This window comes from Colletes latitarsis, chromosome 9 (genome assembly GCF_051014445.1).
Source record: "Colletes latitarsis isolate SP2378_abdomen chromosome 9, iyColLati1, whole genome shotgun sequence".
Classification (NCBI taxonomy): domain Eukaryota; kingdom Metazoa; phylum Arthropoda; class Insecta; order Hymenoptera; family Colletidae; genus Colletes; species Colletes latitarsis.
In genome coordinates, this window is record NC_135142.1 from 20,006,583 (window position 1) to 20,028,820 (window position 22,238).

Genomic DNA, 22,238 nt, shown 5'->3' on the forward strand with positions numbered 1-22,238 from the left:
CGGGGAAAGAAATAGACACCGTAATCGTCGAGCTCGACAACCGAATCGTAATTCAAATCGAAACACAATCAAACCTAATCAGAAGAAATAAACTGTTTTAAACAGCAATCAATTTTTTCCAATGTTTCAAATGTCAGAAAGTCCCTTAACTAGCAAGATTTTACAGTTTCTTTTTATCACAGTGTAATAATTATTTTATTAACTAACAGCAATTTATTCTTCTCGAGTCTAGTTGACCTGAATAACTGTTATTTTGTTTTTTCAATCGCCTAGCAACTATTCACTCTTTTGTTATTGATCATCGAAATATAACATGCGTTGTGGCGATAGTTCCCTCACTCGCCAGCAGAGGGCTATGCCCAACCTTTCTCTCTCACAAGCACTCGATCGACCATTCACTGTCACAGTGTTATTAAATTTCACGTATAGCAAACAACCTATACCACCTACACTAGACGATTGTTTCCTAGATTGTCCAGAGAAAACTTCTTCATTGTAACTTTTCCTCATCGTTCCCAAGGTAAATAATTACGTGCTTCAGATTTCTACGAAGAACTTTGATTGCCGATCAGATCAAGAATTTCCCAGTTTCTACTGTATTTCTAGGTCCACTATAGTGGCTAAAACTCGGTACGTGACCCAAAGTCGTATTCAGGTAGGGTGAAAATAGCATCGCGAAGGTGAATGCACCAAGAAGCGCCGAAAAAAAAAGCTAGCCTGGGCGAACGAGAAGAGCAGGTACAATGGTGCACAGGCGAAACTATGACGATGATAATGTAGAAGCGATGGATGTGGTGCGCAGAGGTACACGTGTAAGTTAAGAAACAACACCGGAGATAAGTGGACACGGTAATGAAGATAGCGGAAAACTGCGGAGAGGGCGCATGGAGAACTCCTGAAGGTAGAGAAAATTGGAAGAGGACGACTACGCTCGACGGTGGGTGCGCGAAAGATGGCTATCTCTGTACCCATTGAACACAGCCCGGAGGTGTTTAATGAGAACAGCCCAGAGCTCGCTACAAGCCACACTTGACCTACATTACCAGGCACAGACGACGTCGTCAACGACGAAGATGACGACGACGACTGTCTGGGCAACGGGGAAACCCGACTACGAAACTGCACCGGTGTCTAGATGAGTGGTAGTCCGGGTTCTCCGACTTTCCACGGTTCCTCAATGGTTTCGCGAACAATGGAAATTCGAATCCGGCTAGCTGGTCAAACGGTCGGTCGATTTTTATTTTCACCGTTTCCGGCGGGGATGCTTGCGAGGAGATTAGATTTCCGCTCGGCGAATTCGCGGAGTTAAATCGGGTTCGAATCAATTCTAATATTTCGTCTGGACTACGGAACGGTAGCGGAGAAAAAGAACGCGGGCCAGCCGGATGCGGGACAGAAAAGGCGATTCGAGGCAAATTGACTTCACGATTCCACAACGAGCTTGTCGATCGAAGCGTGGAGCCGATAAGCTGACACGGGGGCTTCTGTCAACTTTTTAAATTTCAAGGCTGTCGGGAACCAAGAATCGCCAATGTAAACCGAGCAAGTCGTGGCAAAAGGCCGGAATCAAAGGGAATTAATTTCCAGTAGACGGAATATCATTATTGGTTATTATTCTTTATAACAGCTTGAATAAATACACCGCTTTTTACGAGACCGATCTAACTAATGTTTCTTAAAATTCGACAGCAGATATTTATACATTGACAGAATCATTACTGTACTGCAAAGACCCTCAAAGTTCGAAACTAAGAAACCTATCCTCCTACGAGACCGATCTAATTAATGTTCTTCGACACCAGATACTTATACAGTAGCAGAATCATTACTGTATTGCAAAGACCCTCAAAGTTTGTAGACGCAGAAGGAAAAAAAAAGCCGATTCGTTTGTCGGACATTTTCAAATGATTTGTTCGAAACTGAGAAACCCTCCCGGAAACCACAAACGCGTAGTCACGTTATTTTTTTTGATCGATGTGCAGCTCGTTGACCGTACGTTCAGTATGAAAATTAAAGATGTGCCATGGATTTTAAACAGGTGGCTCTAGCAGTCTACAGGGTTTTGATATTCCGATTGCGTCGCGAGATAGGTAATGTTGTGCAAGTAGGCTTCTCACCGCACACTGAATACATTACACGGTTACGTCGTTACAATTTTACCATATTCCACCATTTCTACGATGCACACGCATCCCACGAATGCAAAAGCAATTAAAATTATTTTCTGCCCTTCGAAGTTTCGCAAAAATGTATTCTGAACGATAAATTGTTTACGATTCGTCGACTCGGTTAAAAGTAGTTTTCTAATAAGAGTTTACGGCGAAGATTAAAAGAGTAGGGCAAATTTGAAGCGTAAATGGGTGATCCCGTGTCACGGAAACGCCACGCGGACAGACTCGGGTCAGAGAAATTTATAATAAGAAAAGTTTTGTAACGAGGAACTTCTCCAAGGTAACGTCGATGCCTCGCCGAGTAAGTCGACGTCAGCGGTGCAACGACGTCCCGACGTCCTCGTGACAATGCAAAAAGGCGAACTTTCGTACGGATAATCCGACGGACGATCAGGAAGTTGTCTTCTCGGAGACTCCTGTACGCGTTCGGGGAAGTCATAAATCGAGCGTGTTGTTTTAAACCGCGGCTACGTTGGTCGCTCGAACGACGCAGTAAAGAGCTTAACTGCGCTGTAAACGCGTAATGCCATTAAAAGGATCGCGTTCGGCAGAAAGGACAAACGAGGATTCGATTTCTGATCCGTGGGGGCGGTTCGCCGGTAGATCTCCAAGACACCGAGCGTGGGCGTAGGGTGGAATAGGACGAATTCGACACCGAGAAGATAAAAGACAGAGGGAAAGGGACACGGTGGGTTCGCGGCAATAAAAACGCCTACAAAAGATCCTTTTCAGAGAAGTACAGAAAAATAGAGACCGAAGAATAAAGTAGAACTCGGTGGAAGGAGATAAATGAGCGGAACGAGCGAAGGAAGGGGAGGGGCTGGAAAATGACAGCTCCAGCAATTGCGTGTAATTGCACCACATCTTACACAAAGGAGGCATAAGCCTCCCCCAGAAGTTTCCTGCGCGACAGGTTGTCCTACGTCCCGATCCAAAGAGGAGAATCTCATCAGAGATGCACGTCGACTTGCCACTCTGATGATTAGCCTGCATGCGAACGGCGTTTAGGGAGTAGGATTCTGCTCTCGCGTCCCAAGATCACGCGGTAGCTTTGAAATTTAACGTGTTACTCGCTAAATGACATACGAGAATTCTTTTAATTAGGTACACGAGTTAATGAGTTTACCTGGAAAGCGGTCGAAAGGTTTATATTTGTTAAATCACATCGAATGAGTGCTCTTTGTTTCTTTACTACCTACGAAAATAACTTGTTTACTACTTGTCTGATATACTCTTCGTAAATAAAAAGAACTACGTTTGCATTGAAAACGTTCTTCACCTGCTGAAATTATGAAATTTTCTAATATAAGAAACGATAATGTATATATGATTCTCTATTCTTTATTTGTATCCATAAAAAATATGTGTGTAGGAACCCTATGTTCAGTACGTTATACGTACATTATTTCAGAAAAAGATATCAGCTTGGAACGGAGCATTTAGTGTTTTGAAATTTATTTTCAGTGACCTTGGGACTAGTATTAATAAAAATAATTTGGAAAATACATTACTCCTAAAATTAAACAACAAACTCTGACTGCATATGTTAATAATGGTTGTTTTGTCCAATGTAAGAGTACATAAAATATAATAATTACATAAAAATCACGACTTGCTTGCTCATTCATATTTATCCTGTTTTCTATAAATAATGTTAAGCAAGTGAAAAAATAAAACTTCTATATTTTACATTGAAATAACTGCCAAGAAATGAATGTTTGTACAACACGTTAATTAAATATAAAATAACTGTTAAAATTGAAATCTTCCAACAGAATTAACGCGAAACAGAGAAAGAAATAATTTTCAAGTTAAAATTTAACTAAACAATTTTCATTCATAAAAGTTTACAGTTTTGATCAAACTCTGATTATAAATATTGTTTGATCAGGATTTGGTGTTACTCGCGATATACTTAATCCCATCACTAGACATCATCCAGCAGAATTTGGGGAAGTATCTCCCCTCTCGAGGTGAATAGTGGGAGGTCTCCCAAATCGATTCTTTCTTCAACCCAGCTATAGGATTTGTAACGTGGATATGTCACAGTTGAACCCGTTCATTATTGGTCACGTTAAAAAGCTTCTTACTATTTCCGACAGTATCGTTTAACGAAATCACAAACGCATTAATTTTGCCAACACATAACGACTGTCCACTACATAGCATTTACGATATCAAAAAAGATTTAAAAAATTTATAATAAATATTTCAAATTTATAAAATCGTGAACGATGTAAATTAGTAGGCACAATTTTACATTTTAAAAGCAGAATTTCTAGAGGACGAGAATACTCTTGCCTTAATTTTAAAATTATTCATTGATTCTGCGCGAAAGTTTTAAAAATATATTTTCGTCGCATTATCGTAATTGCGTTCGTTCGCGATGGACGGAGCAAGTCAACGGATAATTTACATGCAAATACAGTCATGGCCAAAAAAGGGGCACTGCATTAATTTACACGAAATTTTCTACAATCTTTATATTAACAATCTATCCCGACAGCAATATCACGCGCAAATAAACTTTTTTTTTTATAGCACAGACGAACAGAAATATACGAATTCACAAGAGGCAGAAGGTTGAAAAGAAGAAAGTCGTTTTATGCTAATACGCCGTGGCATCGTGGAATGTGTTTATTGGATTTTTCTTTCGATCGAATTGCATTCCTTTTCCGTAGTAGACCATCGATTTGATTTTGAATTCTTAGCGGAGGATCAGATTCTTCTCGAAGCCAATTTCGCGCGACATAACGCGACCGCATTAATTTAATTCACCCGTTCCTTGGTTATAGCATACAAAAAGTTTTCCAATATCACCGCTAATTCTTATGCATAATACTTTCACGAGTCGAAACCTTTAAAAGTGTACAAAAACCAATTTTTAATTTATAAACTAGTCGAACGCCGTAAAAGATAAATATGCACGTACGATGTATCTGCGTCTTTGAAGAGATTGATGCCATTTAGCGGTTTTCGCGTGCCGTTTAATAAGCTGTTTTTAATCTAGGACGATTACAGATGGTGCACAGAGCTTCCTGCAATTGGATATTTCGCAAAAAACTGAGAACGTCGTTTGACACTTGGTGAAAGCGACCAATGTAATTGGCAATTACAGCAGGTGGCTTTGACAACCTGCCCGCGATGCTCGAAATTTGTCCGGGTTAAAGGGACCGACGAAATTGTTCGTAGGATTGTTCTCAGCTCGACAAATGAATTCTCGTTAATTTACACCATCATTTTTTCCTGTGTTCCTACTAAACGTCCTCAATTTAATTCGAATTCCGGGATATACCAAGATCCAAATTAAACCGTCCGCGTCGTCGACTGGAATTTTCATTTGGTACCGATTACAAGTTTCTGTCCAGCGTCTGTACTCTATGATAAAACGGAATAACATTGGAAAAGATTCTATTATTTTACAAGCGTCTTTTAAATACACAATACCGTTATTAAGTCACGTACGTTACTAGAAATATTTATTGCGTATTTTAAGATTAGCATTGCAAACATATTATTTTTGATTCGTGACTCTCTATTCAACGACTATTATTTGGTTGCGCAACAAAGCTGCACTGTTGCATCAACTTGGTAAAATTTGCGTTTGAATGGGGTATCGTATGATACGGTAGTTAAACAGAATTAAGTGGAAAGTTACTTGTTGCGCAATGAGCAAACGCGTTGAATCAATGGCTTGTTAAGAAAGTATTAACATATAATTGTAAGATCAATTGTAAAAAAAAACAAAGTACATAAATAGACAAAGCAAGTGACAGAAAAAGATGATCTACAGTAAATGATACGAGTAAAATTCAGTGCATTTATTAAATTTTATTTTCTAGAAGCACTAAAAAGAGCAAACTAATTATTCATAATAAATACCGAATTGCGATTTTCATTAAATATTTCGTCACGATCGTTTTTTAATATATATTTTATCTATTTGTGTATACGATGTGAAATGCAACAATGATAAATACGCGATTCGTTGCGCCATTAATATAGACGCGAACGGTTCGTACGAAAAGGAAATAACAACAAGCATGGGTAAACAAATATTCGCAATCTCGCGGGTCGGGTAAATATCGCAATATTCCAATTGCGGTCTTCGTATTTCAAGTCGACTCGTCAAATTTATCCCTGACGCTCGTCGATCCCTACCACCCTCCCCCCAACTTCACGTTTCTATCATTCAGGCATCATTTAATATTTAGCAAACACAATTTTATTTCGTCCGCGCAAATATTGATACTCGTAATATCCGCGGAAGCGACCGATAATAATCGAGTTTCGTTTATTTGAATCGGACCTCGACTGCTTCGATCCGCCCTGGAGGAGGGCTGGAAGGGTAACCGATAGAAAGGAAGAGAAGTGCAGACAGATTAAAGTTTCAGATTGGGGTAGCTAGAGAAAGACTAGCAGAAAGTCGGGGCTGACGACACAGAACCGACCAAATTATCATGCACGAATTCTTCCTCAGCATTTTATTAGCCATAAGCATCTGTGGTAGTAAAATACTTTGCGTAGGCATCTGATGAAAAGTTTCTCGAACTTGGACCCTTAAAAACAGAGATGGATAGAAAGAAGATACAATACGAACCACCTAACTTTAACACCTTAACCAATTCAGTGGCAATTTTCCCCCTAAAATTTTTACCAAATTCAATGGATTTAATTAAAATATTTTACTTTATGACGTTGTAGAAAGACTTGATATTGATATACATGAAAATATCAATACGCAAACATAAAAGTCCAGCAGGTTTACAGAAAACAAGGTTGGGTGATAGGTCTATAGGACCTATCCATTTGTTAGGAAACGTTCGTTCAAGAACTGTCTGGCTGAAATGGAACGGTGCACCGGCGTGCATAAATCACACGCGATGTACATCTAATGGAACTTTTTCCACTAACTCGTGCAATTGATTATGCTACAAATTGACACAAGATTGGCCTGGTATTCCGGTATTAAGAAAGTTAAGGAGTTATCAAACATTATATACATTACAAGTGGAAAATCAGTAAAGGTGTGTTTCATTGTTTGAATATTCATTGCATACTTTCACATTCGCGTTGACACGTAGAATTAGTTTTTTAGAATTTAGTAGAATCGAATGACTATAACTCAAGAATAGAATTGAATCTATTTTCGTGCCTTCTGTTCATCACTGTAATATCTAGCTACCACATATCGACGTAGAAAAACTGTTTATAACATTGTATATGCGAAATATTTAGTCCATCTTCATTTCGCCAGATTGAAATACGATTCGTTGGGCGTGAATAATTAGAGTGTACCCAGAAATGACGCGTACGTTTCTGCGTCGTTTCACAACGAAAGATTTTTAGGCAGGAACCTGTGCACCGTTTTTTGTAGGAATCAGGGAGGACGCCGGAGAATGGAAAAGGGCAGAATACGCTTTATTATCTTCTGCAAAACACCAATCCAACCCCCTTACGCATTCTGCCGAACAAAAGAGACAAAGGGCGAAATCGAAATATTACAAAGAAAGAGAAGAAATTAGAGGGGTAACGACGAGACTGTGAACAAAAATGTACACAGCGCGCAGCGAGAAGCTGCTCGTAATACGGACGAAATAATAAACATTCTTTCTCTGATCGAATACAAACTCAATTACGTGATATTGTTCAAAGTCACAGGCATATCTGCTGTTAAATAAAAATCATGCTTCGTACGTATATTATGTCTACTATACGAGATATTTAAAGTAGCATTTTTCGAGATATATGACTTTGATATAATACAAAATAAAAATACCGTGATTTGAAAGCCTAAATTGTCTAAAAATCATCATTCTTTTATATAAACGATACTAATATAACAAGAAAGAAAAGTGTTTCGAAGCAAACAACTATATAATAATATAATTAATAATTGAGGAGGTTTCCAAATGGTGAACCATGATTCGCCAATGAAATTTTATCAATCTACTAGTCTTTCAGCTTTCATGACGTCGGAACAAAAATAGTAATATTACACGTGGCCTCCGATTTTAACGATCCAAGTGTTAACGTAGCTAATTATTTCCAGCCGTCCGACGACTCCGTGAATTTCTGTATCGAGCGTAAAACGAATCTCCCCGTTTTCTGTTTTCGAACTAAAGTTTCTTGCGACCGAACTAATCGGTTTACATCAGTAGTTCAGTACGTTGCACAAACGCGGCAAAGTTTAGTGAAACGCAAACTCGGTAATCACGCCGAATTCAGATCCGGCACGACTGGAATTTTAAACACGCGCCGTACAACTGGGTCCTTTAACGCGTTTCATTAATTTCGAACTCGGCCACAGAGACATACAATTTAGTACTCGCGTGGACCGTGCACCATCCCGTGGTACCGTCGTCAATTACGCTTCTTATTTGTGCTGAGACTCGTTGACCTTGCCCGTGCCTCGCCTTTGCATATATTCTTTACCTCGGTCAGTATAATGGCGTCCCACCGGCGAGAAATCGACGAAAATTGACAAGACGTGAGACGATCGCTAATTCCTACCCATAACAGTTTACCTCCGATACCTTATAAATTGATAGCTACGACTGACAAAAACAATAACTAAGAACGTACACGTTTTTCGATTCTACGATTTCAACTCTTTTTAATTTTGAGAAACTGTTTAATGGATAACTAGAAACATTCTTTTCATCTAAAAGTAATTTTGCAGTCTACTTCCGAGATACATAAAAGTTAATTAACCCTTAACGATAGTGTTTATATGAGTGATAAGAATGACGAATGAAACATAATTTTCCAAGTGCCTACAGATTATTTGCCCCCCTCTAAATCAATTACTTTCGTATTTGAAACGGCGTAAACATGCACTTCCAGGCACTCGTTATCTTTCAAGGAATAAATCGAAGAAACAGGAAATAATGCAACACAGTAGCTGCAGTATGTCTGGGTTAATCCCCCTCGAGTAGCCACTTGATTCTACGTTCGCCATAGTTGGAGTTAATGGGTTCGAGCCAACGACAAATAGAATGTTGCAGTAAATGAATATTGTGGCAAAAACTTGATGCGCTTACGTAATAACGATTGAAGATAAGTACAATGACACACCAGTTAATCCTGAGGATGTGTTTTTATAATTTATAGCAAAAAACAGAATGTCAGTGTATTGCAAGATAAGAGTGTGACGATTCGTCGGATGTGTCTGATGCATGAATACTAATGATCGATCAGTAATATTGGCTTTCTTACGGTTCGCGAGGCAATATGATGCAATTAAGAAAATTCTTAGTGTAGTTGGTACATTATTAGTGATTGATGTTGGGCTTCTCTGGTGAGAGTCCGAGGCGGTTGCGGAAATTGATAGCGTTACGGTCGGTCGGATGATTCGAGGTGGTCAGAAAACTGTTAGATAGTTTATGATTGTAGAAACTCCAGCTTGACGTTTTATTGCGCCGTTGAAACCAGTCGTCTTCCTAATCTACTGTGCGTTTGCTGTCCCGCGTGACAGCTATTAGACGAAAGGAAAAATTAATTGCTTGGCTGGTCCGCGGTTTTTCTAATGGACTCCGTGCAATAAGTTTATTTAGAAGGGAATTGTTAGAATATTTTTTAGGCTGTCATTGAAATCTGATGGAGAATAGCTATATTGAAATCCAGCAGCGATTTCAATCGCAAATATCGCGAGATATATTTAATTTACCGTGGTGTACCATTAACGAGATCATTCATCATGATCTATCGACACCAGAGCCCCAACAACTCTCGTTTTAGACTACATTTCACTAAGGAGGCCTAGAAAACAGATTCATTTATTACTCGCGTACAGTACTGCCTCGCTTCTTGCACCAATCCGCGTTAGGGCTACTTGCAACGCGAATCATCCCCATCACCGTTCGCGTTTTTTTCAGCTCTAGCAACTGTCAACTCGAGTGAACGATTGCTATGTAATTAAAATCGCACTTGACTGGCCCGTTTGAGTTCAGCCTGTTCCGAGAACAAAGTTTCATCCAAACCTCTCCACATGACATCTGACGGTCCCGAATTGATTGCAAGAAAAGAGGCAGTACTGCATCCACTCTCCCGTGTAATCTATTCCTTAAGTCATCAATCATGCCTTCGTAATTAGTTATCCAATGCACTTATAATCCTCGTCGTGGAATTAATTGCAAATTCTCTAAGCTGCAATAAGAAAGAAAACCACAGTCTGAATTCTTTCTTTCCATTCGGCGGAAGACCTTGATCTCTGTACGAGTTATAAAATTATTTTTCATTCGATCTTCGAATTAATATGATCCCTTTAACCGAATCGCGTTGCATTCGCTGGTCGCCAACGTCTTTGGAGTTTCACGAGTTCAACGAGGCTTATTCTTGTCGAGTATGTTGCCTTTCGGTTTAGCGCTAGTACATGCATCGGAAGCCACAAGTTCGCGTACCCCATGATCCTTTAAAGTGGAGCTCTTTAAGTTCCCTTTGAGGTCGGTGAACAGCTTAAACTTATAGGACCGGGTTTCCGTCGATATTAATGACTTCAGCGGTTAGCCTAGCATTCTTTGACAGGGATCGCACAAATTGAAGGAGGAGGTAATACGTGGAAAACATTGGACTCTCAGTCACGAAATTTCGAGCTCCTAGACTCTACGATAGACTTTCTAACAGGCTCGATAAAATTTTTGAACGGCGCGATAAAGTTTCTAGACCGCGTAATGAAATTTCAAGGCGTCACGGAGTTCCGTCATTTTGGGCCAGCGAAGTCTCCTTCAAAAAGTTTCTTTAATATTTCACGGCATAACGCAAAGTTAACAAGGGGAGACGGCGAATATTCCAGAGAATATTAAATTAATTTCATTCGATATTAATTAGCCCGATACGGAATATTTGAATATATTTATTTTAGGGAAAACTTTCGAAATCGAAAAAAGTAATATCGCCAGAAAAAATAGAGTTGAATCTAATATAGGGAAAGAATCGATATTCGCAAATGGAAAAGTCATAAATACATGAAAGACCTTTACTTCTGGCTCCTTGTCATGAAGCTGTACAGTATAATACTGTAGAAAGCGCAGGCTGCTCAACAGTCTGGTTTATACTCGTCGTCTTTTACTCTTCTTTTCGTTTTGTCTCCTTTGTTCCTTATTTGAACATCGCATTGTCTTGTAAACTGAAGAAGAAATATTAACGCTCGATTGATACCAGCTCTCAGCCTACCTTTTAATGATCTAATGGCTATTGCTCAAGTGAACTGTGCCGATCGATTTTTCAATTAAAGACGATTCGGATATGGTAAATAATATTTCTCTTGATATTTACTACGTTACTGGTGTGGGCATTGTATATAATAATAATCAATAGCTCCTTATTTCGTTGCTCGAAGTATATTAAAATCGGAAAAGTAACTGCTCCTTTCTTGTCAATGTTAATCAAATTTCTGAGGTACGATATTACTACAATTCCAAAAATCGAACAAAATAATTAATGAAAAAGTCATTAAAGTATATTAAAATCGGAAAGGTAACTACTGTTTTCCTGTCAATGTTAATAAAACTTCTGAGGTACGGTATTATTACAATTGCAAAAGTCGTATAAAACAATTAGTGAAAAAGTTATAAATACATTGATTTATAGTTCTGTGTAGTAACGATTATGGTACCTATAACCTCCTGATCCGAAGAAGAAGATTATGAACATTTTTCTGCCCCTAACTCTGCCATAACGAGGGAGCAGAACGATAGCTCTCGTATCTTTTTCGAATCATAGTAAATCAGGCCAAGGGTTAATAAAACTTTTCTAGATAAACGAATGGCTATATTGAAATATTATGCTGTGTAAATGTTCCAGTTTTATTTTTCTATGTTCAGCATGTATTGATTGTGGCGTCAAAGAATGACCACCGAAAAATTGTGACTTAAGAAATACCAAAAAGATATGGATTCCGTAATATCGCGTGATGTTCGAAGGCTCGATCTTTAATTTATGATATCTTTCGGTTCGAGAGTTTCCGAAATTAGTCGCGTCAAATTAGGTTACTCGTTCTATAGTCAGTTTTGCTACAGCCATGTGCAACCTAACTTAACCGGTCTCAGTTTGGGCTCGACACAGATCGCGGCAGAGGGTCGGGTTTTACCTGTCTTTTTCAATACTAGTTTTTTGTCTCATTCCACCTGCCTTTGTGAATAGTATATACAGGGTGTACATTATACTTATTGCGTTTGATTAGATACCAATCAATTGCTAGGATATTTTTCTAACAATGAAGCTTGAAATTTGATTACAGTAAACTCTGTTCATTGTTTGGGGAAAAAATTTTCTAGTTACGACAAATTACCCATTTGAAATATCTTTCGAAAATGTTTTGGGAAATTCTTTCGAATGGAATACTCTTTTATATGTCCGAAAGTAAAAATTTGAGTTGAAATTCGATCACCCACGCGTGTCTTACGCGTCTTGTTCGTATCGATTAATCGTTGCCACTGAATAAACATAAATAGCGATGGGAATAATTTCATTACTTGGATCTAATATAAAAATTATTACTTGAAAACAAAGATTACTGTACTTATTGCATTACGAAATTTAATTCCAAAAATGTTAAAAATAGTATTAACAAATTTCGTGAACACGAATTGTACGTAATATAATAGAATGAAATACCATAAATATTTTCTTATCATCAATGTATGCTACTTCGATTTAATTTATATATTTATATTTATTGCTCAATTTTTAACGAGCTAACAAGTAAATAATTTAATTTTTTTATATCTTCTACTTCTCCTACGAATACTGCATACACAATGTGTAAAACAGTAAAATTTGCAGAAACTCGAGAGGCGAACAAACATTTGCAAAAATGTTATTAGTATGAAAGTTACCACGTTTACATTTCATTCTGTTAAAGTACACTCGTTTCACATGTTTTACTAGGAAGGTAGAAAATAATGCTTTATAAATTGAGATCGTATAAATATAACTCTAATAATTAATTTTTCTTTTGAAATTCTCCCTTAGGCTAATCTTTTGCACTATCGAGCTTTATTCGTACGCAGTATTTACACAGAATGTGTATAGAAAAAGACATTACTTCGTTGATAGCCTCGAATAATCCTCGCCGCGTCTTGTATCCAGTCGAGTGTGATTTTCGCCTCATTTAGTCCTGGCAAATAAAATATGAACGCTACAAGGGTGATGAGATGGATATACACTGCCAGTCAAAAGTTTGGAAGAACCGCTACGCGAGTCAAACTATCGAAAAATATTCTCGACAAAAGCACGATACTAAATTAACGAAAACAATGTTTAAATTGAATTTACATTTCACAGGTTGCTTGCCTATTTTAAAAATAAATGAACAACTATTAACTACGTTTACGATATACAGTTCACCTTTGTTTTTAACGACAGCTTGATATATTCTGAGCATTCAAATAATTAAATATTTATAAAAGTGTGTTATATTATGGATAAATCCAATTTCTTCTCGAAAACTATACTGTTCAGATCTGGTGAGTTTATCGTATAATGTCGAATACTTTTTTTCTTTCGTTTATAAGAATTTGTACATTTTACAAACTACTACTTTCTACTCTTATCCTATCTCGGTTCTAATATTAGATACTTATGATTTTGCAGTTTCTTTCTTTATTAGGTCATTTATTCGCTGATCACGAATCGGATCCACTCGTGTTCGATTACCGAGAGAAAGTAAAGTTCTTTTATATCCCTGGGTGAGGTCAGGTCTCGCATATACAATACAACGAGGACGATAAGGTACACAGACAGTGATAAATATAAAGCACGAGCGAGGATGACTTCGATTTAGTCTTCGAGGGAAAAATTCGATCAATTAGCAAGGTCATACTGTATTTTAGTAAAAATTAGTCGACGAATTGAAACTTTTGACTGGCAGTGTACATTCGCAGCGTGCTTACGTTAAGCACGGTTTTACATGTTGGATCTTCGTAGAGGGCAACTGTGAATGCTGCAAAATGTAGACTAACGGTAAATAACCTTCGTCGTTGAATATGCAACCAAATATATTACGTATCTCTGCAAACACATAGTAGCTTTCTACGATAACGACTTCTTTTAATAAACGGGTACATAGTAGCGACGAACGACAACTTTTAAAATGAAATGATCACTAGTTCGAAAGACTTTCAGTCTCTGACCATGGAAATGGAACCATTTTTAACTGCGATACTATCTCTAAATGATTTACTATACGTAACAGTTAACACATTGACTGCCAGACCAAAACCTCGTTAAAATTAATGAATTCAATTCAAATTTATTTTGAAAGTTAATTATATGGATGGCGTGGCAGTCGAAGTATTGATCTGTTACTATTGTGAGAGCATTGATGGCGAGTGAAAAGCGATTTGAAAAGTCAATATTTTGAATCAGAATTAAGGGAGAAAGAAAGTTATGGAAAACTAATATAGAAAAATAACAAAAAAGAGAAAAATTATACGATTCACGCAAATTAATCACACGTACGAGTGAACACCTCAGTAATAAATAAACTTTCTATTAGAGTGCGTTTAAGCTATTTAATTTGATTAAAAAGATGATCCTGAGTCTAGATGTTTCTGTAAACATTAGAATGAGTTTTTAATGGAACGTTAAATGAATTGTTATTAATACATTATTGGGACAAGAGCATTTCAAAGAAGTTTCGATGAAGTGGAAATCATATAGAACATACTTGCGAGCCAATTCCGTACAGTGAATCTTACACACGCGAAAAATATCTGGTTTGACGAGTTTAGTTTATGTCTCTTACTAAATTCCTCAGTGAAATTTTAGATTTTATTTGACAGGAAGGAGATTGGGTTTCGAGTTCATCGGAATTTAACCGATGGAAATAATTTAAGAAGACGTTTCGGGAACTACAGAACGCTCTTTAGAAGCTAAGTCGATAACCCAAATATAATACCAACGATTATATTTTTAGCACGTTGTGCATATTTGATGTTCGAATATCGGGTGCAATTCAAATTAGAAATTTTCTATTTTAATATACGGAACGTTACATTTTGTTCAATTTATTACGATTTTAGATTCGTCACATTATTATACCGGAGGATTACGCAGGAACAAATAAAAATAGTACTGTCAGTAGCCATATGTAGATCTACAAATGAAATTTCATGAACCATTCACACGTTACAAACATCACGACCGCTTTCATTCTCGTCATCTTTAGAACTCGAATACAGTAAACTTGTAATACGGTAATGTCTCGTTAAGCAATCGTCGAATGGAGCTTATCGAAAAGCGAAAACACGCTGATACCTTCGACTTTTCTTCCTGGATGAAAGGGAGCGAGAGGGTAGCAGGGGGATGGAATCGCGAAGCGTATTCATGGAAATCTGTCCATCAGGGTCTAATGGAATACCACCAGGACGAAAAGTGCCACGAGATGTTCTTTAATGCCTTCATAAAATTCAGGTTCATAATTCCCGTTTCACAGTCAAGAACACGGTTCACACAGGCGCGGGCAGACGCGTGCGTACACACACGCAAAAGATTAGACCGACAACTCTCTGGCACGAGTTGCTCTCGCTTGCAGGCAAATATTCAACTCCGATGAAACTCCGTACCGAAATTCTGCTGATCCCTTCAGGGTCGGTAGTCATTACTAGGTTTACAGTAATAACGCGGCTTACAATAATAAGCCCGGTGAACGAAGTTTATTTCGAGCCGCAATTCTGTTGTTTGATTCCCTTGGCACGTGATTATGAAGCCGGTAAGTTCAGGCTAATTAGTCGAAGGAACGTTCTCCACGTTAATTGCGCCACGAGGCGTTCCGTAACAGACAATTTGCTCGCTTAGAAAAACTTCGGGGATTCACGGTATTTATTGACGCCTCGATCGCATCTGATCCAACGTTCGGAGTTTCATCGAATATTGTCGAATCGTATGCAACGATTCATAATTTATAAATTTGTCGTAGAGCTATTTATATTATACAAGTACGCCTCGTAGCTGAAACTACTTTATCAGAGATGACGATGGACACACAATATTTAAATTAGTCGAGAGTCGTAAAAAAATCTAAGAACAAATTTGTCATAGACCTATTTATATTATAAAAATATATCTCGTTGCTGAAACTATTTTACCGGAAAAGACGATGTACACATAAGACTTGAATTAGTCGAGAGTCTAATATTTGTAAAAAAATCAACGAACCGTAAAAGGATATATCGATTCGCTATTTTCACGATCGGTACCGAATCAATGCGTGTTGTGTAACGTTGGTCTTCTGCTTCGATTTGAATATAAAACTCGTGATTCATCATGCATGCAAAACCGGAAAATAAACAGACTTAAAATAGGGCCCGGGACATGTCAGGCCATTATCCTGCTATCTTATTGATTCTTATTATGCGACGAGGCGTACCAGAATAATCTATCTTTCGTTGTACCGTATCATCGCCACGGGAAAAACTTGTATATTTATACGTCGTTTTACGCAACTAATAAATTTCGTTTAAGAAATGGTACTCACTCTGAGTATCTCCAACTGAGAGCGCACGAATTCAGCACGGCTGGCAATGTCGGGAATCGCCACAGGAAACGAACCCATGTACTGCAATCAAAAGAATATCCTGTTAATTTAACATTTATACGTGTCTTTTAAAATTATTAAAATTCTTATAATTACGTGGACGGTATTAAAGACAGATCTAATTAAAATTATTAAACGTTTGAAAAGATACTATCGTTAATCTTGATTAATTCGAAAAATTCTTTAACAATGTTTAGAGTGGAATCGACTACGCATAAAATATTAACCATCGTTGGGGAAAATGAAAATCATTAAAGTCTTAATAAATTAAATACTTGGTTTAAACTAGGAAAACTGTAAACAAGTTGTTGAAAGAATAAGAACAGAGAAAGTTTGTAACAAAGATTTCATTTCTTTTGATCACTTCGATGAACCGTCATCTATTCGTAATCCTACCATTTCCTTTCGACAGTCGATTTGACCTGCGATCATCCGTGTCTTTGTCGGGAAAGGGACATGCCACTTTGTTTCTTCGCCAAGACTTATTCGTTTTACGAGAGTCACAAAGAGAGTATGTATCAAATAAATATCGAACTTTCTGTTCTTCTATTTAAATAGAAAACTCTGAAAAATACTTAACACCTAGAAAACGTTCGTTTGACTACAATGACTACTATCGACGACCACTTGTTTCACCACTCAACAAAAGTACAATGTTTTCGTGGCAGTTGTCCTTGCTAACTGCTGCTATTAAACAGAGAAAAATCAATTTTTCTTACCCTCCGAAAGATCTGAAATCGACTGAAATTCTCTGGGCGCAAAAAGTTAATAAGGGGTTGAAGAGGCCGACGAAATATGTGGGCGGAATACCGGAAAAGTCCCGAAGAGTTTCGAAGGGTTCCCTCTTCTTTGGTCAAACACGACGCCTGATGATTATATGGTCGATAAAAATAGCGACCCCTCTCGGAACGACAATAAATAAAAACGCTCCGGGTTGAAGTAGGGATAATTCCAGGGACATAATAAATTGCGGTACCTAATGCAATTATGTGCCTGTGGTCTGTTCTTGATAGTACACGCGCCATTTTCATCATACGTAATTGTATTCCGCACTGGTGAATTAGTGACGAAAATTTTACCTGTATCCAACCATTCCTGATAATAGATTAATGAGTTATTCAAGGTAATACTAATATTTCTTCCACATTTATCGTTCGTTGTTAGAATTCCGTAGCGAAAGAGAACGAGCATCGATTATCTGCCATTTGACACAGTACTCCCCGGTTATATGAAATAATTCTTCCCCGGCTAGATGAAACGAATTTATTCCACTGATTATAATGTATTATATTATTTAAATAATATTCCTTTTTAATCGACTGTCCAGTCGAAAGAATCTTTTGATGCACAATACCACGACAATAAAACAGTGAACATGAATTCGATTTTTGATTGGCTCTGACGTGCACTTTTGGTCTTTCTTTGGCCTTTGATGCGCCATTCATTCGAATGCTGAGCTCTTTCTGTGTCATTCACGTACATCCAAGTCTCATCGCTAGTTACGATGCGTTCCATGAATGCATCATCATTATTCCCTTGAAATAACATCTCTTTAAGAACATCGACCGGATGTTGTTTTTGCAATGAATTCAATTCTTTTGTAACAAGCCATGCAGTAACGAATTTTGCCTCCAAAATATCTCTGACTTCTTCAGCAATCTCTTTGATAATCAATGGTCGAATCAGTGAGCAAAGAAATCTTTACTTCTTCGATACTCACATGTTGAAGTTGATGATCTTCAACGATTTCTTTATCGCCTCTAAATTTTAATAAAAACTTTCAACATTCGTTAGATGCAGTAGTATATACGCAATATTTATTGTACCAGTTTCTTACATATAGCTGGTCGATTGAATAATTATGTAAAGTCGAGCAAGGAATTCGTAAAGTTTTAATTAATTGCTCGGAAAGTAATTTGAATTTCGGAACCGAAGCTTTGGTCGTACCTGGTCGAATTCTTCTACAACGTAACCATAAAATTACACAACTTTATGTTTCATTAAGTTTTTAATTGAACCCGCTGCAGGAAACCGTTCACCCAACTTTTATTATTATTATAGATCACGCGTAGCACGTTTAGTGGGATTATACACGGATTCTGTTGACTTTAGTCGTTGTACGAATGCTTCATGCACTGTTCGTATAATTTGTACTTCAATCCCGCTTTTCATGTCTGAAAATCTTTCCTCCAGGTGGAATTTCGATTCAGATACTCGTGCCACAAAATAATCCCCGCTTTAATCCCCCCGGATGATTCTCATTGTTGTTTCATCGAAATTCTCTCTGCGAGGATCTCCTCTCGGAATCACAGGGATTTTCCAGAAATATTATACCTCTCTACGCGCGGCGGAAACAATCTCGCAAAATTCCCTGTAATATCGAAAGTTCGAAACGTAAATAGTGATAGGAATAATAATCATGATGTAAGCATTGGTTGTGCGCAGTATTATGATAGAAACATATTCTTTATTACTCGCACAGCATTCAAGTTTATTACGTACGACATCAGAGACGACGTTCAATTAATTAAAATTATGAGAATTTTAAAGAAGGAGCAATCGATAACTTTTAAACTTTCAAATATCAACGACATTATCACTAATTATCGTATGACTACCTATCAAGCACACGATTTAGGGGTGCAGAAAATTTTTATATTCCGTCAAAAAATTTATTCCTGAATATCACAAATGCAGCGATTACCTCCAAACTACGACACTCAAAATTATTTACAATCTAATAAAAAACATACCCATATCCCTAAACACGTTAAACGTCTCTAAATGCCACGATAAGTGTTTCTATCGTAACCCTTTTAGTACGTCGTTACATTAGCGACAATGTTTGTCGCGACGCAAAGCAGGTAGGCAAGGGCCACGAAGATTATCGCGCTGTGAAAACCGTTTTACTATCTACCGTAGCATAAACTCCGTTTCTTGTACAGTTCTGCACTCCGTGCGCCTGACCCCCCCGACGCATGGGTCATTTTACCAATTAGCGTCAGCGGGCTGATTACCAAGAACTCCAAGAAAAATATTCGCCGATGTGAAAGCCGGAGACTTTCCCTCTCGTTCAATATCGACCGCTCCAGCTCGTCTCACCTACGAGCACACGCCAATCTCACACATCCACGACCACCACCACTATGTAAAACACATCGATAGAAACCTCTTAATGTTAACGTCACGATCGCATCTAACGCATTTCAACAGAACGCGTCTAGACATCACCGAGGGCATATTTCAAACGCACTCAATGTTTTCATCGCGTTTACACGTGTACGTACAGGGTGTTTTATAACGTGTGGTACCTGCCTCGAGAAACACGAAAGAAATAAAAAATGATTGTATCTTCGTTTCCAAATTATAATCACTTTTGTGTTCTGGTGATTCTTAATCCTAAACTCACGTAGAATAGCGTCCAACGCAAGTAGAAATAACTAGCAATGGACAGACACGTTAGACAAGTCATACTCGACAGTGTACGTATCAGTTACTTATTTATTTATTATTATGCAGGTAAGAAACTCACTAGTGCACAGTACAGAAGATATTTCTTCAGTTATTTACGTTCTACCTGTCATCGAAAATATTTTCCTTATTTCTAGAGATAGAACAAAATGTATATAAAACTTGTTTAACATATATGCAACTACGTAGCGTTCATTTATTCTTGGGTGACGGTGTTGATCTTTTCGATGAATTATAATACAATATTGTATTGATTGGTGTTACATGTAAAAACTTTATAAAGAATATATTTAGAATTCTATTAGAAAACGTACAGCTGAACAATAGCCAGAGACGTGATATAAACATGATTGATCTTCCGCACATCATTCTGTAAGTGTAAATGACCCTTGAATAGGACACTGGGGGCCAATTTCGTGGTCAGCTCGTTTACCGAACTTAACATCGCTAGATTTGTTCCTTTGGGAAACATTAAGGAATATTTTGTACAAAGAAAGATCTCAGAAGGAGCTGGGACATTGACCTATTGACCAATTAAACGTGAATTTGAAATTACACGTTGAACTAATTGATCTCTATACAACTTCTCGTAATGTATGTTATTTTTTAGTTACGATAAATTTAATCCCTTTGGAATGTTCTTATGAGAATAACCTTTTAATATTTGCACCTTTCCAATTTCTTCAGATCTCAGCCACGTTGCTCAATCCATTAAAGTAGAACTTTGATTACTGCAAAAAAACGAGGCTGAAAATTCCTACAATAATCGAGGTAATCACTTCAATATGTAGCAACCCTTTCCCCGCTACTACATCCGTATTTACTTCTTCCTTAGTAATCATCCCCTCTACTCGTCGACACCATGCAATAAACGAGGTTCCTATGCAATAATCAAGGTTTTACTATACTTCATTTCATCCCTAATTCTTTCACACGTTTTCTACGATAGAAATTCTTCTGCATTGTAACCACTAGTATGAAACAAATTAACGAAACAATACCATACACAGTTAAACATGAAGAATAAAAAAAACTTTATAGAATTCTACAAGTGTTAAAATAAAATTGATTTGTTTTTTTTCTATCAGAAAGAAATACGATTACGAGGTAGCTAAAATTCTTAATGAAATTCTTCTGCATTATATTCATTAGTATGGAATAGATTAACAGAACAATAGCATAGTCAAAAAAGAATAATAAAAAGAACTTCATAGGATTCTACAGGTGTCAAAATAAAATTGATTTGTTTTTTTCCTATCAGAAATAAATACAATTACAATGTAGCTAAAATTCTTAATGATTAATGCAGAAAGTTCCTTCACCCTATGTGCATTCTTCAGGTACATAAAACGAAAATATTTATCTGCTAATAAAGGAGTGTGAATAAACAAACTGCGTTTAACCAAGTGTCATGGAATGTAATTATTTGCTTAGAACGTGGAATGCAAAAGGGAATTTTAATATGGTTCTGCTTAGGACAAGGTGCATGCCACAGTGCTACGAGGTGGTAGAATAGATGCTAGATTGCAGGAACTACTTGATGGCACAATAAACAGAAATCGATGTAGATACAGCATTGGGCCCTTTTTCACTGAATTCCCCTATTCTAAGATCCTGCAGAATACTCTGTCAAAGTGCTTGCTTACTTAGAATATTGCTCGTCTACCTGCTCTTTATCATCTTTTCCCTATTGCTTCGTTGGAAAACATCCAATGCAAGCTTTCTACGTATTGTTGCACATAAACTTGGACAATCTTCTTCAAAGTCAAGGCATGCATACGATTCCATTCTCAGGACATCTATTCAACATTCGAACGAAGTAGATTTATACGAATTTATACTCGAGATTTTAAGTTGTCATACTGACTGCACTGAAATTGTGGAACACTATAAACTTCTACATTGGAAATTTAAATAATTTCACCTATTTTATTTAATATTACATCTGGATAATTTTTTATGAATATAATTGTGTCTATTATATTTGAGAAATTTGTTTCTCGTAACAAACATTTTGAATTTGGACAAAATTCGATACAATAAATATACAGGGTGTT

At 37.3% G+C, this 22,238-nt stretch overlaps 1 protein-coding gene across 1 annotated transcript in view; it reads right to left on the minus strand.

The window, feature by feature from the left end:
• LOC143345934 (EGFR adapter protein) overlaps nt 1-22,238 on the minus strand; it is a 270,232-nt gene that overhangs the window by 242,511 nt on the left and 5,483 nt on the right. Inside the window, exon 2 of the mRNA XM_076773560.1 lies at nt 16,651-16,731. Within this exon, the coding sequence (XP_076629675.1) occupies nt 16,651-16,731 (81 nt within the window). The remainder of the gene's footprint in view (nt 1-16,650; nt 16,732-22,238) is intronic.